This window comes from Stegostoma tigrinum, chromosome 6 (assembly GCF_030684315.1).
Source record: "Stegostoma tigrinum isolate sSteTig4 chromosome 6, sSteTig4.hap1, whole genome shotgun sequence".
Classification (NCBI taxonomy): Eukaryota; Metazoa; Chordata; class Chondrichthyes; order Orectolobiformes; family Stegostomatidae; genus Stegostoma; species Stegostoma tigrinum.
In genome coordinates this window covers 17284273-17300147 of record NC_081359.1, presented here as the reverse complement: position 1 = coordinate 17300147, position 15875 = coordinate 17284273, and the positions used below count along the sequence as shown (strand labels likewise).

At 36.0% G+C, this 15875-nt stretch overlaps 1 protein-coding gene across 4 annotated transcripts in view; it reads left to right on the top strand.

Annotated features, from left to right (window-relative positions):
* tm9sf2 (transmembrane 9 superfamily member 2) overlaps positions 1-15875 on the top strand; it is a 52868-nt gene that overhangs the window by 26630 nt on the left and 10363 nt on the right. For all 4 annotated transcript variants that reach the window (XM_048533096.2, XM_048533097.2, XM_059646463.1 and 1 more), the window contains 8 exons: positions 725-854; positions 2040-2158; positions 3276-3387; positions 6265-6341; positions 11062-11170; positions 13019-13151; positions 13457-13576; positions 14417-14474. In XM_048533096.2, the coding sequence (XP_048389053.1) occupies positions 725-854; positions 2040-2158; positions 3276-3387; positions 6265-6341; positions 11062-11170; positions 13019-13151; positions 13457-13576; positions 14417-14474 (858 nt within the window). The remainder of the gene's footprint in view (positions 1-724; positions 855-2039; positions 2159-3275; positions 3388-6264; positions 6342-11061; positions 11171-13018; positions 13152-13456; positions 13577-14416; positions 14475-15875) is intronic.

Below are 15875 nucleotides of genomic sequence, written 5' to 3'. Positions count from 1 at the left end.
CTTAGTTAATACACTGGAATAAATGAAGAGGCCCTGAAGAGAATTTCTGGAAGATAAAATTGAAGATTCTATTCTTTGTAGTTGCTTTATAATACAATGGTACGGTGGAACTGGAATATTGCTGAATAAGGCTCATGGTGTCAAAGCTTTTTCATTTGCACTCATCAGAACAATTCACAAGAATACCAGTGTAGGGGGAAAGCAACGTTTTTAACATTTTACTCTTTACAATCTAGTCCTAAGTTGAGTTAAATCTTGTCTCCACATCAATCTTACGGTAGCTAATCTTTGATTCCTGGTTCAGTCATTGTTTTTAAAATTCTCACTCTTGTTTTTAAGTGGCACTTTGGTTTTGTCTGTGCTTACCTTTATAACATCCTCTAATTCTACTGTCTGAGATGCCTGCATTCCTCTAATTCTGACAGCTTAAATATCCATGATTTTTATTGTTTTGTTGTAGGTGACTGCCTTCAATTACCAAAACACTGAAATTCTCTCCCTTAATCTCTACCTCTCATTACCTCTCTTTCCTTTCACATTTCTTCTTAAAATCTATCTCTTTGAACAAAGTTTTAGTTACCTTATGTGACTTTGTGTCAAATGTTTTTTCATGTTGTTCCTGTAAAGTACACTGGGACTATTGTAATATTAAAGATGTTCCATAAAGTACAGTTGTTTATAATAATTGCTTTTCAGTGTGCATTCATCCTCATTGTTCTTATAGGATTGTTGATAATATGCCAGTCACATGGTGCTATGATGTGGAAGATGGTCAGAAATTCTGTAATCCAGGGTTTCCCATTGGTTGCTACATAACAAAAGATGGTCATCCAAAAGATGCATGTGTTATTAGTGTAAGTTTATGCATGTCTTCATCTCATATTTAAATTCTAAAAATACTTCGGTGCTAATTATTAAAGGCACAGAAATGGCATGAGTATGGATTGAAACAAAATGTACTTTGATAATCCGCTAACATCTTTATTGATACTTCTTCTTCACCCTTATCCAGAAAAACAAGCTGAGTGAAATATAAATATTTATTTCATAAATGGCTAGCTTTCCAGATCTGGTGTGCCAACATCAATTTTTTTTTCTTGTACTGAATGATGAGCATCAGAAATATCCCCTTTTTTACCAATTTTGTCCCAGTTTTTCATTCCTCAAGGACATTGGGTCTAACTGGAATGTTGTTTCAGTATCTTTCCCTCATATTGACCTATCCAGCACCTTGTTCAATTGCAGTCTTTCATCTACATTGTCAGATGGTTAGAACATGGATGGGAGCATTCAGATTCCATTCAGATTCCAATCATCATCATCTCTGCCATCTGGTTTCTGGTTAATTGTCAGGAGGGTTGGCTTATGTTCATTTCACTAGGGGTACATTTTGGTAAATTTTGACACCCCAACATCATCTGTTTTGTTCTGTATGAATTGGTAGGCTACAAGGGATCCTCTCCAATGCCAATCTGAGGTACAGGTTAAGGGTTCTCAAAGCAATCACTTTTTTTGTCAACTTGAATTGTTTCTAATACAGTGCTTCCTCTCTTGTCAACCTTGATTTGATTTTGTGATTGAGACATAATGGGGAAAGACTAAATGGAGAAAGTGGATTTCATTGCAGGTTTCTGGTGCCGAGTTATAGCATCCGTTTATAAATGTGCATTTGAATGTAAGCTTTTGTGTTGAGAGATGGAGCTTACACTTTATAATGAAAATAAATGCTCAATATTTTCCCTGCAAGCATACGCATTTCTTGATCTGAGACACATAATTTTGATTTTTTTAATAAATTGTCAAAATAAATTTTGATGGTTTTCTTTGTAATTCTTTGTTTAATGATGAACTTTGAACTTCTGTATGTTATAAAGTTTGATAGGAATAATTTCATTCAAATTAATAGAACCAATCCACTGGAAGTTTTAAAGCAAACCTTGGACTTATTAAAAACAAATAAACAGCTTTCTCAGTAATTAAAAATTTAGCTTTGAACATAACTGCTTTTATGACCTACTTTTTTTATTTCTATTGTATAGTCTTCCTTCAATGAGAAAGACACTTACTATATTTTCAATCATGTGGATATCACAATATATTTCCATAGTGAAGATGGGACTGAAGCAAGACTTGTGGCTGCCAAGTTAGAACCAAAAAGGTACGTAAATAGTTAAATGGAATGAGTATAACACCTAAAGAAAGAACAAGTGATAACTGATTATGACACAGTTCCTTATCAAGGAATCCCAACTATATTAAAAATCACATGCCTAAGTGCACTTCCTGTGAACTTTTAGCATTATAAATTCTTGTGTCAATATTTGGTGTGGAAAATGGCAATGTAAAATTCATCACTGCATAATTGGACTATATTCAGTACAGCTGCAAGCAAAAGGGCACATTCTGTGGTGATTTGTGTTCATAGCCACCATTTAAACTTTGGAGCTTGAGGTTGTTCAATGCATGTGAATAGTAAATTAGATAGTGAGATGCCAATTTTGCAAAGCCATCACAGAGCAGCACATATTCCACTTTTTTTAATATTCCGTCCCCTGAAGACACTGTTTGTTTCATGTGTAAGGAAGGTTGGGCACGTGTGGAACAGAATGGATTTTTAAAAAATTCAACAATATATGTTTGTGCCCTGGTAAAAATTGAATTTCAACCCATTGAATAAACTGACAGTTGTTTGGTAAGGCTATTATATGTTACTGATCCCAGAGAGGTAGATGGACTTAATACATGATCAATCATGACCTAGCTGGATGACAAGATAGACTGGGAAGGATGATTGACCTACTGTTATTCCTCTGTGTTTTTTCTTTGGCACCTTAGACCAGATTCAGACTGTGATGAAATAAGTGTACTAACTTATTCTACAGCCCACTCACCAGCAAAATAGAAGTAATTAAAGATTTAAGAATAGTTAATAAATAAATAGATTTCTAAGCACTAAAGGTATCAAGGAGGGAACAGACATATGATCATTTTGAATGGAGGAGCAGGTTGAATAGGCAAATGGCCTACTGTTTTGTTTAGTTTGATTTTTCTTCTGCCATTATTGATCAATGATCATGATCCCATGGTTATTATATATCCATATGCAACCTATGCAATGACAGTTAATTTCATTTTCAATCAAGCATTTTGTTTTTGTTTGTAGCTGAATATCAAAGTAATTGTGACCTGCTTGTTTTTTTAAGAAATCTTTAGCCTTGATAGACAAAAATTATAGTCGATTCTTAATTATAGATCCTTAATTTATGTCTCAACAGCTTCAAGCACACACAAGTTGATAAGCCCGACTGCTCAGGACCACCTTTGGGTATCCCAAATGTATTCCAAGAGAAAATTAGTATTGCCTATACCTACTCTGTCAAATATGCTGTGAGTAATGTCTTTTACACACTTGTATTGAGAATCAAGGTGATGGGCCAAGACCCACAACATGAGATATCTTTTGAGATCAAAAAATTAAGAAATCAGCATAAATGTAATTATACTTCACTTGAACTTTTAAAATTTTGTAGCTTGCAGAATGAGGATCCAAGGGCGTTAGAGCTCTGCTGTTAAAGCCTCAACAAAAGTATAAGTTATGATGAAAAGGTGTAAGTTCTGAGCAAATAACAGTGCATAGCAACATATATCTGGTTTTAACGCATGAGGACAGTTGAGGAAAAACTTGTAAAACCATAAGTTTAGCTGTATAAAAAGAGGTGGGGAATTGTACAAGAGGAATTCTCCCATTCATTGCAAAAGGAATGCAATTCTACACATGGAGGACGAGCAAGATCATAGATGGGTTATGAGGAGGAGATTACTAATGTGCAGAAAGTTCAATAGAGATTGACCTCTGACTCAAGAAAGAGAGAAACAGTGACCAGGCCAGCAGAAAGGGAGGAAGTTCAATGAAATTGGACACCCATAATTTTTGCAGGAGATTATATGGGAAAACTTAAGTATAAAAAATATTCAAACTTTCTAAGAGGTCCTGAAGAGATCTCAGAGAAATGATTAAAATAACATTCTACAGTGGTAGGTTTATAGAGCAAAATTATATTGATTGGTATTTTTAAAAATAATTCTTGTTTCTCAAGAATGAAATCCCTGTTGCTACCTCCTTGCTTGTGCACAAACCCATGAATGAAGTGTAGCAATAGAGTACATTGCTTTCCTGCAATAGAGCTCAGCTTGCAAATTTGGAATGCCTTTGTAACAGATGATGATATAAAATGCCTTTGTAACAGATGATGATATAAAATGCTTTGTTTAATAGGTTAGAGATTTTGTGGCTTGTGACGAGCTAGGGAGAAAAAGATGCCCAAAAAGTATTGGAGATGAAATCTTAATGTCCAACCCAACAGATTGCCGTTCCAATTGTAGTACTATGATGACAGTGTTCCCTTGTGTATTATATATCTGATCCAAAAACACTGACTGGATGTGATGATGACTTTGGGCAAGTCAGGAGAATGTCATCAATAGTCCAAAATTGCTTTCTTACTCCATCTGATGCATTTCAATATGAGGATACATGATTATGAATCTCATTCCCTAGTTCATCAGTACACGTAAAAATTAGACACCAATACCAACTGGCAAGTGTGTTAATTTTGAAATAATTTCTGATCTTTATTTATTCTACCTTGATAATGGAAAATGTTCAAAATCTTCCGGGGATAATGTATGAAATAGAAAATATGTGGGTATTATTCATTAAAGGTTACTTACATTGCTTTTGTCCTCCACCATTAGCTTCAGCACTATGGAGACTAAGTCGTAGATCTTCCATGCCATATCTCATTTCCATGCTCAGTACAGGGGTTGAGCAACTGCTGATTTTTTTTTTAATGTGGTACCTGCTGAGAATTTTTCTCGTGAATATTGAATTTAAATAATCACCATGACCAAAGGAAAAGAATATAACAGGGAAGTTTTCAAATTGTCTGGTGATTTATATGATGCAAGGTATATTATTCATACTCATAATATAGATATAATTTTTGGAGTTTTGTTTTTAAACTATTGGTATGTTTTCTGAAGAAGAATCCCAACCCGAAAAACTTGCCTACTCCTCTGATGCTGCCTGGCCTGGAGTGTTCCTTCAGTTCCACACTGTGCTATCTCTGCCTCCAGTGTCAACAGTTCTTACTTTTTGGTATATTAATTTCGTCAGTTTGTGTGAAGAGAGTTCATAATTAACTAGCTCAGAACCATGATTTTCAACCATTATGGATGTCAGAGCTGATTGTAGAGGATAGAATGCCTACAGTGTGGAAGCAGGTCATTTGGTTCGTCAAGTCTATACTGACCCACCAGACCCACTCCTTCTGTGCTATATGTGTAGGTGTCATGAAATGTTTGTTTATATTATGTTTAATGCCAGGATCAAAACATTCAGCCATTAGCTAAGCAAAAGCTAGGATGAGGAAAAACTTTAAAAATGAAACAAACACTTTTGAATTCAGTTTGAAGAAAAGTGACCTCAGTGAAAGACTAGTTTGTGAAAACTTCCAGACCAATAATGTTTGGTTAGAAAGTATATTTCTAATTTGAAATAACAAAAGGGTGGTTCAGCGAAACCATCTAATCACAAGATTAGTAGAGGAAAGAGAGGCAAGGAATTATCCAAAAGAGATCCTCCCATTGGCTGTTGAAAGCTTAAAAAATGTCGAAGATCTCAGTTGTGTTGAGTCAGAGAAACTCACAGGACCAGAACCAAAAAACAGCAGTTAAGTCAACCTACAAATGTGATGGGGAAGGAAAACTTCTCTGATTAACTGTGAAGTGATGGTGTTGGAGAATAATGGGATTTTGTTTTGTTGGGTGTTTTACATCTTTTAGAATGTTAATATTTTTGGTTTTTTTAATTTCTTTTTTCTTTTTGCATAATAAAGTTCAGCTTTATTGTTAAAACCAAATCTGCAGCCCTATGTGCTTATGTTTCAGTGAAAGACTGCCATGTTAAATTGGAAAATGAACAAAAGTTGATCTATCATCAGCTGAGATCATCATATTTCTTTCCCTCTAATTCTACTTTCCCCTTTAGGAGATGTTCCTAACCCACTGTTTAAAAAGTGTTAGAGCACGGAACTGTCATGTTAGCATGGCTTTAAGCAATATTTTACAAAAGAATTGTGAAGTTCTGTCGTTGCAAATGTTTTGGAAAAATAATTGGTTTCTGTATCATTTTACTGTTTGCAACTCTTTTCCATAAGTATCAATACAGATCCTGACAACATGTAACACTTTTTCTATTTGTAGACATCAAATATTAAGTGGGCATCAAGATGGGATTACATTTTGGAATCTATGCCTCACACCAACATTCAGTGGTTTAGGTAAGGAATCATATTTCCTTGCTTTGAATGGTGTACAGAAGGCTAACCACATTTAATCACTACAAAACTACATGAGTGTAGTTGAAATATGCTTAATGAAAACAAACTACCTCTAATATCTGAAAGATTATTGGGTCATTGTGCTTGACATGAGCTTTACGTGCTGAGTGTGCTTGTGATTATGTTCAGAATTGTTGTTAATTTTTGAGTGTGACTTGAGTGATGCCATACTTTAGGCCATATGTTTTATTGAAGGACGTAGTTACAGTCTTTAGAGTGTGCAGTGCAGTACGACTGGTACAAGCACAGGTGGGGACAATTAGGCAGTTGTCTGCCGTGTTTCGATTTACTGTATTTGAGATTTAAATATGGGAAAACACAAGTTCTGCATTTTGTAGCTCTTCGATTTGGTTTTTCAAACATTGTCTGGGGTGTTTGAGTTTTTTTAATATCTAAATATTTAGAAGGGTTCTGTTCTTTTAGGTGGAGTTCCATATGGTGTTAGAAATACATGTTTCATGGTTTTGAGATATTCACAATTTCTTCTTTTTATTGGGACGTTAATACCCTTTCACATTCTCTTTGAAGTCTTTTAGTTTTCCACAATATTAACCAGCATGTCAAATAGGTTGAATGTGTGGATGCCAAAAATATATTTATCCTGAAACAGCTACTTGAGTGAAGTGCTGGCTAAAGTTTTCAACTTGCATACCGTGATACTGCAAAACCTCTTCAATAAAAATCCAGGTTGCTTTTTAAAGAAAATGTTCATTAGCATGCACCCTGAGACTAAACTTCAAATTTGCAGTGCAGAATCATCTAGTATCCATCTGTTATGGCTCAACAATCTTGATTAAAACATATCAAAAGTTATGACATGCATTTCATATATCATTAGTTTGTGTCATTTTAATAACTGAAACAAGCACAATGCCCCAAAGTCCAGTGAATGTCATGATGTGCAGTGAGGCTATGGTTTGCTGCAATTCTGAGCCTTTCTCATAGCCTCCCACTCGATGGATGTTGCTGATGAGATTGGACTATAACAGTTTTATGCAGTTGAGTGCTCAAAGCATAACACTTTTTTTCTGTCTACATACCTTTAGTGCTTTGTTTTTCCAGCAAATAGACACGTTAATTTTGTACACCATTGTAAATTAGATGTTGCAGCTAATATGGTGTAGTTCACTAATTCCGCAGTTGATTTACTGTCATAACAAGAATGCTAATGTTTGACAATTTCCTTTTCCCTTTCACCTCTGCTTCCTTAAATACAATATTCCTCTAGTATATAGTTCTACTTTTGTAAGTGGTGTCATGAATGGTATCCCAAAAAGCTCGAAGTAATCAAGGGGATAACTATGACCAGAGAAAAAGTACATAAAAACAAATTGCTGGTGAGACTCAACAGGCCTGGCAGCATCTGTGGGGAGAAAGCAGAGTTAACATTTTGAGTCCAAAAAAGTGCTAGGAAACTAATGAGGCTAAAGGCCCTCAATCTCATGGTTGCATGCTAGGATACTTGTGGAAGTAGTTATAGAGCCAATGGATGAAATGATTTCAATCTTCCCAGAATTTTTAGATTCTGAATAAATCCCAGAGGATTGAAAAACTAACAATGTAGCGTCCTAATTCAAAAAGAAGGGAGACATAAAAGACATGCGACTAAGCTGATGAGATAACAAGGTGTAGAGCTGGATGAACACGGTGGGCCAAGCGGCATCAGAGGAGCAGGAAAATTGATGTTTTGGGCTTAGACCCTTCTGAAGCTCTCTACCTTGTTATCTCAGATTCTCCAGCATCTGCAGTTCCTACTATCTCTGAAATAACTTTAGTTTAACATCTGTCGTTGGGGAATACTAAGGTTTTGGAGTAGGTTTGTAGCTCGGGTTGTGGGTGTTGTTTGGTTGGCTCGTTGAGCTGGTTTGTTGTTCTGCAGACATTTCATTACCGTGCTTGGTAACATTACCCTGCTGGGTAACATCTGATAATGAAACATCTGTGGAACAACAAACCAGCTCGTTGAGCCAACCTACCACAACATTGGGGAATACGTTATAAACATTGTAATTGCAGAGCATTTCAAAATATATAATATTATTAATGAGCTTATGAAGGGGAAATCTTGCCTGACAGATTTATTAGAATTCTTTGAAGAGGTAACAGGCAGAATAGACAAAGGGGAACCAGTAGATGTAATGTATTTGTATTTCCAAAGGATGTTGAATTAAGTAGCACACATTAGGCTACTTTGTAATTTGAGAGTCCATGGCGTTGTGATTAGAATATTTGCATGGATAGAGAATCCATTAACTAAAGGAAGACAAAGCATATGATAAGGGGAGCATTTTCAGGTGGCAACCTGTGACTACTTCAGTGCCACAGGGACCAGTGTTGGGCCATAATTACCTATAATATATATCTAGGACTTCAATGAGGGCAGTGAATGTATTGTTGCCAAGTTTGCAGATGGTACTAAACAGTTGCAAAGGCAAATTATGAGAATGACATTAAGTCTGCAGAGTGAGTGCAATGGAAAAAACATTGTAGATGGAATATAATATAAAATATGAAATTATGTACTTTGGCAAGAAAATCAGAGGAGTTAATTTTTAATTAATGAAAAAAGGCTCCAAAACTCTCAACAGAGGGGGTTTTGGAGTTCCTTATGCAAAAGTCACAGAAAGCTAGTGCATAAGTTAAGGTAATATAGAAGGCAAATGGAACATTAGCCTTTATTTCAAAGGGAAAAGACTATAAAAGTAGGGGGATTTTGCTGAAACCACACAAAAAGCACAAATCAGACCAGAGCTAGAATATCGTGAACAGTTCTGGATTCCTTATCTAAGGAAACATATATCATCTTTGGAGGCAATCCAGAGAAGTTCAGAAAAGTTCCAAGCTTCAAATGGTTCATGAGATTTACCAGGATATTGTTGGGATGGGGGGGTTTGAGTTAGAAAGAGAGGCTGGATAGGATGGGACTTCTTTCACTGGAATGTGGAATGTTGAGAGGTGAACTTTTATAGGGATCTGTAAAATCATGAGGTGTATAGATAATAGGTGAATGGCAGGTGTCTTTTCCCGAGGATGGGGAATTTCAAGACTAAGGAGCATATTTTTAAAATGAGAGGAGAAAGATTTAAAAAGACACAAGGGGCAATTTTCTTTTTAAGAGTGTGGTTCATGTGTGGAATGAACTTCCTGAGGAAGTAGTGGATGTGGGCACATTACAACGTTTAAAAAGACATTTGGGTAAGTATATGAATAAGACATGTTTGGAGGGATACAGGCCAAGTGTAGGCAGGTGGGACTAGTTGGACCAAAAGGTCTGTTTCTGTGCTGAATGACTCTATGGCTCCAAGTTTCACCAGGTTGATCCTGTGCTTATTGGAGTTTAGAAGGATAAGGATTGGTTAAGTTGGTTTTGAGGGTTTTTTCCTGTTCTGTTGACTTTATAATGACCACAAATTAATAATTTATAATAGCTAGCTGTACATTGCAGAGATTCACACTGAGCATTTGGTTGTCAGCATTAACTGACATAGTGAATTAGATTATAAACTCGTGCTACCAAGTAACAGAAATTAGACAATTTCATCACAATTAGAATTACAGAATTCTTACTAAGCAATCAGCACATTGTGTGTGCAATGGCTGTCCAGGTCAGCTACTCTGTTTGTGCCATTTTCTCACCTTGCAGTTCCCTTTTGAATGTTTCAATTCAGCCTGCCTCCACCACGCTCTCAGGCACTGTCTTCCAGACCTTAATTATGCACTACACAACAAAATATTTTGCCAATTATTTTAAATCTGCCCACTCTTGTGCTCAATATTATCGTAAGTGCAAGTTTTCTTTATCTGCTCTATACAGAGCCCTCATGATTTTGAGGTCTTCTGTCAAATCTGTTCCCAGCTATTTTTTTGCTCCAGGGAAAATAGATCCATCTATAAGTTGTACCGGTGTGCCATGCATGATTTTGATGTTGGCCACCCTTGTAAAGTAGTTTACACCTTTGGGAAAATGGAGAGAAAAACTAAGATGGATTGTTTAGCTAATTTCAGTACAAAACAACCTTGGAAACGGATCATGTTTCTTTTCAGTTTGCCAAGGAGTGATGTGGATGGCATGAGTAGTTCTGTGTAAAGCTAACTGGCATGACATTCAGACCTCAGTGAAACAGATTGTGATCATGGTTACTCTGCACTGTGTGCTACTGATACTTTTCGGCTGTTGGCCTTTTCATTCAAAGGGCAGTTTGGAGCTGTGTATATTTCAAAGATTTTCAAAGATGTTTTTTCAGCATTCTGAAAGGTCACTAATGTAGAATGCTAGTTAGTGAATGAGTTTATTCTGACAATAGAGCAAAGAACAAAAATGATCCTGAAACATTTTGTTCATACTGTTTAATTTAATGAAGTATTTTAATACCAATAACTTGGATTTCTGGCTTCGCCACCGCATCATTTATTTCTCTATCAGTTTCATGATGAGTTTCTTGCCACTGAATATTCTAAATTTTCTAATGCTTAAAAAGTTGCAAAACCTTTTAGGTTTGCAGCAGTAGTGTGATATTCCGCATTACTTTTCACTGTTAATGAGACCAGTCATTTTATAAAAAGTCATAACTAAATATTTAAGTAAAAGCAGCTATGTTTAATTTTAAAAATGTTTGACACCTTAAAGCTGAAGAAATTTCCTGTGTTTTTTATTTTGCAGCATTATGAATTCCTTGATAATTGTCCTGTTCCTTTCTGGTATGGTTGCTATGATAATGCTTCGAACCTTGCATAAGGACATAGCAAGATACAATCAAATGGATTCAGCTGTGAGTATCGTTTCTATGAGAGAATTTTTTATTGGTTATACCACACTCTGACATACTTTGTGCAGTAGGGACTCCACAACTGAGGAAAGATATTTTGGCTTTGAAGGAAATTGAACATCTGTTTCCAGAAATTGAACAGCTATTTCCAGAAATTGTACCTGAGCTCAGAGGATAAAATTACAAGATATTACATATCTTCAGGTTTAATTCCCAGAAGGTTAAGAGATGATTTGACCTGAGTTTTCAAGGAATTGAGGGGAACTTATCAAGTGCGTAGAGCAAAACTATTTCCACTAAGGAGACTAGGACTAAAGGATATAGTCTAAAAATTACCTTTCAAAGTTCTCAGGAGTAAAATTAGGAAACATTATCACCTGTAAAGCAGTTTAGAATTCAAATAACAGTCAATGGTGATGGGGTATCCGTTACTTTTAAAACTGGTTGAGAGATTTTTGTTATCCAAACGTATTGAAAATATGGGTAAAAATGGGTATATGGTGTTAGGTCACAGATCAGCCACATTCTGTTTGATTGGGGAAACAGATTCGAGAAATTAAATAGCCTTCTGTTCCTATGCTCACAGCACAAGGGGAATGAGACTCAACCTCATAAAATATGGATGGGATGATTACCAGATGTTTTTCTTAAAGCATTTATCATATTTAGTTTTAAATAAATCAAATTGATCCAATTAACATTTTACAGGTTAGTTTTATGTCTTTTGTTAACTTTTTGAGAAACATGCACAAGACCTGGCTCAATTTATTTTGAATATTCATTTCAAAGTTCTACATTTTGGTGCAGCTCCAGTGTTTAAACCAAAACTCTTTTGAGTGGTGCAAATTCTTAAAGCCAATGCGTTTACATTTTTGCTGAGTTTCAAGATCTTTGGGTTCTATCCAAGGAGATATAAGAACTCCTGGTTTCCTGGCTACAATTCAACACAACAGGATCATGCCAGCTAACTCCTCTTCTATGCGATCAAAGGGCAATAAGCATATTGCCTACCACCACCTGTAAGTTCTCCACCCTCTAACACTATCTCTTTAACAGTGCCATGGGACTTCCTTTAAAGGAATTGCAGCGATTCAAGAAGGAAGTTCTTCGGTATCTTCTCAAGGGCAAGTGTGGGTTGAGGGATAAATGTCATTCTTGTGAGCAGTGTCTGTGTTCCTTGAATAAAAATAAAATTGTGTTAGGGTGGAAACATGAAAATTTCCACAAACTTTGGATCACAGATTGTTTCCTCATTTCCTTCCTAAATGGAAAAGGTCTAATTTTGAGATTATTCAGTTTAGTGGTTTCCTAGCCACTGAACTCAGTTTTCACATATCTGACCTGTTGAATCTCATTATTGTTTTTAAATACTTCAATCAGATCATTCATCAATCTCAAAGTCAAAGGAAGTTCATGCAATCTGCCATTAAAATGATCACTTTACACCCTTTTCTTTCTCTCTTCCCTTCTCCCTCCTGCTCTCACTTGCTGAGTCACTCTTCCACCAGTAATTACATATTATAAATCAAGGTAATCCCCATCAGATCAGATTTCTTGCATCTTGATATTGGTTGGAGTTGTAGAAATCACAGGCCTCTTCTGGCTGACTGTCAAGTTGCTGTGAGAAACTTTCCTCAGCTATGGGTCTCTGTGTAGATGCTGCTGTTCTTCAAATGAATCACCTGGTACAAGTTAACATTCTTTTTCCTTCTCTGTAAAGTATTATTAATGTTTTCATTTCCAGCTTAAATGTGATATTTCACAGTTATTTATCCATCAAATTATTTTTAATTAGGCGATTGTATTATATGAGTGATAATACATTCTAAAGTCTTGTTTAATTTCTTCTAGGAAGAAGCCCAGGAAGAATTTGGATGGAAATTGGTACATGGTGATGTCTTTAGACCGCCTCGGAAAGGAATGATATTATCCATTTTCCTGGGTTCTGGCACTCAAATCTTTATCATGATGTTTGTTACTCTATGTGGGTATACAGTCACTTTTTGAACATAAAAGTACCAATCAAATTACCATCAGTATGCAATCAGATAACTGAAAATTGAAAAGATTATAATTTAAGATAAGTCGAGTTTCATGTTGGTGGATTTTCATAATACATCAATTTATTTTTGAACGTCTCAAATCAAATGTAAAATTTGTGAATCACTATAAACTATGAATATTTTAATTTTTATTCCTGTTTACATTTTCCCAAATGGTAAACATTTAGGTGTGTTTTACTCGTATTTCAGGAATATTCCTTATGATTTTTGTTGTTTAATTCCTCAGTTTTTGCATGCCTGGGATTTTTGTCACCTGCAAACAGAGGTTCTTTGATGACTTGTGCAGTTGTCTTGTGGGTGCTGCTTGGGACCCCAGCAGGCTATGTAGCTGCCAGATATTACAAATGTAAGTAAGAGAGATTTAAACTGACAGGATTTCTATTCATTAGTTTCAATTATCATCACCCTTTAGCAACTAAGCAACTTAATTATGCTTGGAGTAGCCTTTTAAGATCTAATTAAGTCACTACAACCTGCATCTATGGTGAATACTGAAAAATATGCAGTCGAATATAATTATTCAGGGCAAAGGTGCTTGGTTGTGGTTTTTTTTTAAGCTGACATCCAGTGTATTTATTTTCTCTTTTTGGTTGCTTTATTGCCTTGTACGTGCAAAATATTGCTCCCAGGTTATTACTGGTGCTCATGTTTGCAAGTATGAAGGAGCAACCTGTTTGATTTCTCCTGTTTCTGCTCACATATTTCTCTTCCTTCCTATGAGTTGAACTCTACTTGGTGCTTCTTTGAGACAGCACATTTGAGATCAGAAACTCTATGTCCAGCATTGCAGCCAGAATCATCATGCTGCTGTAACATATTGCTGGAACCAGGAGCTTGCTATCATACAGAACTAGCAGTCAGCCTACAGCACATTCAGTAATTCTGTTTATTGCCTACCTCCTCACAACACATTTTTTATATAATAGTGTCTCTAAATCCAAGTAAACAAACATTATTTTACTTAAACAGCATTCTGCAATCTTAAACTGCACTTCGTCAAGCTAGGGTTGAAATGTGTAATAACGGATGTGTTCCACTTTTAGTCATTTATTATTTGTGTACCTACCACAGAGTGAAATATTTGAAATAAAGTATTTTACTTGCATTTGCACAGATTCTTTGAACGAAACTTTATTTATTGTGACATAGCTACAAAATGATTACACTTATTTATGTTTCTCAATAGCATTTGGTGGGGAGAAATGGAAAACAAATGTATTATTGACCTCTCTTCTGTGCCCAGGGTGAGTCACTTACTTTATATTTGTAGACACTTTATCCAGTTATAACATCATTTTTTTATATAAAGTGAATATAACATTTTAACATGAGTCAGCATGGATTTACAAAAGGGAAATCATGCTTGACAAAGTTATTGGAATTTTTTGAGGATGTAACAAGAATAGTTGTTAATAGGGAGTCAATGGATGTGGTTAACTTGGAATTTTCAAATGTTTTTCTTAAGGTTCCACATAAGACACTCACATGTAAGAACATCTGAGGTTAAGAGTATTGTACTGATAAGGAGAGAGAATTGGCTGGCAGACAGGAAACAAGAAGTAGGAATAAACAGATATTTTCTGAGTGATGCTTATTGCCTAGTTGGGTATCAAGGTTTAAGTGCTAAGACTCTAACTGCTTGAAATATATATTAATAATTTAGATGAGGGAACTAAATGAAATGTCTCTAAGTTTGCAGTTAATACAAAGTTTGGTGGGAGAGTGATCAGTGAAGAGGATTTGGAGATGCTTCAGTGTGATTAGGACAAGTTGAGTCAGTGGCCGGACGTATGACAGATGACCTAAGTGGTAAATGTGAAGCTGTTCACTTTGAGAGCAAAAACAGGAAGGGTCTAGGCCCAAAACATCAGTCTTCCTGCTCAACTGATGCTGCTTGGCCTGCTGTGTTCATTCAGCTCTACACTTTGTTATCTTAAGGCAAATTATTATCTGAGTGGTGATAGATTGGGAATGGGGCGAGGTGAAATGAGAGCTGAGTGTTCCTGTATGCTGACAAAAAGCATACAGGGATGCAGCAGACAGTAAAGAAAGCACATGATATGTAGGCCTTCATAGTGAGAAGTTTCAAGTACAGGAGCAGGAATACTTTGCGATAATTCTGTTTGCTTTGGCGAGATCACGCATGTAGCATCATGTGCAGTTTTGGTCATCTTTACCTGAGGAAGGATGTTCTGACTATGAGGCACTGCAACAAAGTTTTACCAGACTGCTTACTGGGAAGTAAGACTGAGTATGAAGAGACACTGCTCCAGTTCGGGCTGTACTCACTGGCGTTAAGAAGAATGAAGGTAGATCCCATAGAAACCTATAAAATTCTAACAAGGTAACTGCAGGAAGGATGTTCCCAATGATCAGAGAGTTCAGAATCAGGGTAACAGATTACGGATACGAGATTGACCATATAGTGCTAAGATAAGGAGAAATTTCTTCACCAACAGACCAGTGAGCCTATGGAATTCCCTGCTACAGAAAGCAGTTGAGTCCAAAACATTGAATCTTTTCAAGAAGGAGGTAGATATTGTTCTTGAGGCTAAAAGGATCAAAAGTTATGGGGAGCAGGTAGGAACAGAGTGCTGATATTGATGATCAGCTATGTTCATATTGAATGGTGGAGCAAGCTTGAA